General features: G+C 48.0%; 1 protein-coding gene across 1 annotated transcript; it reads right to left on the minus strand.

The window, feature by feature from the left end:
* Positions 1 to 1,822: 1,822 nt before the first annotated feature.
* CONPUDRAFT_153814 (uncharacterized protein) lies at positions 1,823 to 2,191 on the minus strand (the record flags this gene model as incomplete). Its single annotated transcript, XM_007770463.1, has 1 exon — positions 1,823 to 2,191. The coding sequence occupies one exon, from the start codon at positions 2,189 to 2,191 to the stop codon at positions 1,823 to 1,825; it is 369 nt and encodes a 122-aa protein (XP_007768653.1).
* Between the last annotated feature and the right edge of the window lie 246 nt (positions 2,192 to 2,437).

Raw genomic sequence — 2,437 nt, forward strand, 5'->3', positions numbered from 1 at the left:
CTGAAATAACCAGAGTGTTAGACCTGCAATAGCAGCAGTATTATGGCTGCAGTGGACAGAGTATTGTGGCTGGAATAACTGGAGTGTTATACCTGTAATAACTGGAGTGTTATACCTGTAATAACTGGAGTGTTATACCTGCAATAGCTGCAGTATTGTGGCTGAAGTGGCTGGAGTATTATGGCTGAAATAACTGGAGCATTGTGGCTGAAATAACCAGAGCATTATAGCTACAATAACCGGAGCAGGATGGCTTCAATAACCATAGTGTTGTAGCCACAATGGCCAGAGCATTATACCTGAAATGGCCGGAGCATTGTGGCTAAAATAACCAGAGCATTATGCCTGCAATGGCTGGAGCATTGTACTTGTACCTGCAATACTCGGACCATTATACCTCCAATAACCGGAGCACTGTAGCTGCAATAACTGGAGCATTATAGCTAAAAACACTGGACTATTATTGACATTCTAAATGCACAAGGCAGGCGACTGCCCTGACACACACCTGGGGTATGGGCCGGAGCATCCCCTACCAGTCACCCAGCCCCTACAGTGAGGCGGCCGCCAGGACATGGTCGGTCAACCGCCAGTCACTGCTGCCCTGACATCCTTGGGGTTTTGACCCATCCGCTGACCGGACATCCTCAAAGGTCTGGCCTGCATATCCTGTTTTGACTGTGAATGAAACACTCACATTTATCAAATCCTGACAGTTTATTGATGTCATTCATGTTGGCGCCACAAGACAAGCAAGGATGCATGTCGTACAAGTGAGACACCGTGCCATTACATTTGTGGGAGGCAGGCATATCATAGTTCAGACATGTTAAGTTGGCATGCACATCAGCTGGCTCGTCTTCATTGTGAACGGACATCTGGACACCTGAGATGTATGGGCGGGAAAATCAGCAAAAACCATCATGAGTCACAATGCTGAACATTATTGTTGCAAAGGAGTGAAATCTTTTTCGTGCATGGCTCCATGCACTGGCTTATCTGACAGACGTCAGGTTCTTTGGGGCCGGGCATAACACTTGCACAGATGATGTTGAATTGCAAGTACCTGTGTTCGCACGGTAGATTGTTGATGGCGATATACATGGCTCCAGTCAAGTGTGGGCGATTCTCGAGGATCCCCATCCTAACAGAAACTGTTAGTAGTTTGAGCAGAGATGGACAACATACCAGTCCACGTTCACTGTTAGGTGTAGCCCATAATGGTACGACATTAGCTTGGGTGCTGTATTGTGGCTATCTTCAGGGCAATTGCAAATGTGGCCATGCTCGCTAACTTCCTGGACGGTGTGCATGTCAAGCTCATGCCAAACCAAGCCATTGTGCATGTCTCGCATCACAAATTTCTTGTCAGTGTTCCTGTCAGGTGTGTCAGTTCAGCTGTCTCGGATCATCCATGCAAACCCAGGCACATGAACATGCATCGTAGGGGTGCAATAACCAAGGCTTGAGGGTGTATTTTCATGGGTTTTTAAATGTGTTTACCCTGAGCATTGATCCAGTCCAAGTAGATAGTCCCGAAGCAGTTGTTGACAGTGCATATAGGTGACTCCAGAGCAGCAAGATTGTTTGGGTGGTAGTGCTTCCAGCACTCTGGACAAACAGTGTACTTGATGATATGCTCATCAGCATCAATCCCAAGGTGACGCTTGGCACTGATGAGACTTTGGACCGGCAGAGGAGGCTGGACAATCAGAGACTGGCCAATAAACACATTGTTGAGAAGCAAAGACAAGAGAAATGAGGAATTCGCAACTGAGACCTTGTGAAACACATTCTGGAGCACAGATGTCAAGTACATGTGTCAAACCTCTGCTCGCTCCTTGAAGGCCTTAGGGACAAGAGAGGGTGGCTTGTAAGGCTCTTCACTGTTGTCCTCGTCTGGCTGATTGTTTTGAAGTGTGGGAATACGTACATCAATGTTAACATGAGTCCAGAGTAGATCGGCAGGAGGAGGAAGAGGAGGGGTCCTCTCTCTAGAAACAGGTGGTGTCAGCTCATCTTTGCTGCTTCCATCACCGCCATAGTCCATTGGGAAGTCAAAGTTGATGTCCAGAAAGTCGAGTAGGCAGCGTGGATGAGTATTTGGGCGTTCCTCGTCGACTGGAGGTGGGCGAGCTTCCAATACCAAGAGTATTGGCTGAGAGGATGCAGGAGCCCGTGAGATTGTCATCTGAGAGGATTTCTTCTTGTTTTTTTGCCTGTAGAGTTGGATGTGCCGACTGATTTCTTTTGCCGCTTGCATGGTATGACCTGCCAGAGTGCATGCACACCTCACACAAGGGCATGGGGAGCAGGGTATGACAGAGGAGCTTGCACGAGTCTTCCAGGGGCCAGCTTTTGACAGGAGAGAGTGGGTCATCACATGAGGGAGAAAGACAGAGAGCTGTTGTTGTATGCTCTCTAGATCATGCTACAG

Source organism: Coniophora puteana, assembly GCF_000271625.1.
Source record: "Coniophora puteana RWD-64-598 SS2 unplaced genomic scaffold CONPUscaffold_6, whole genome shotgun sequence".
NCBI classification, from domain to species: domain Eukaryota; kingdom Fungi; phylum Basidiomycota; class Agaricomycetes; order Boletales; family Coniophoraceae; genus Coniophora; species Coniophora puteana.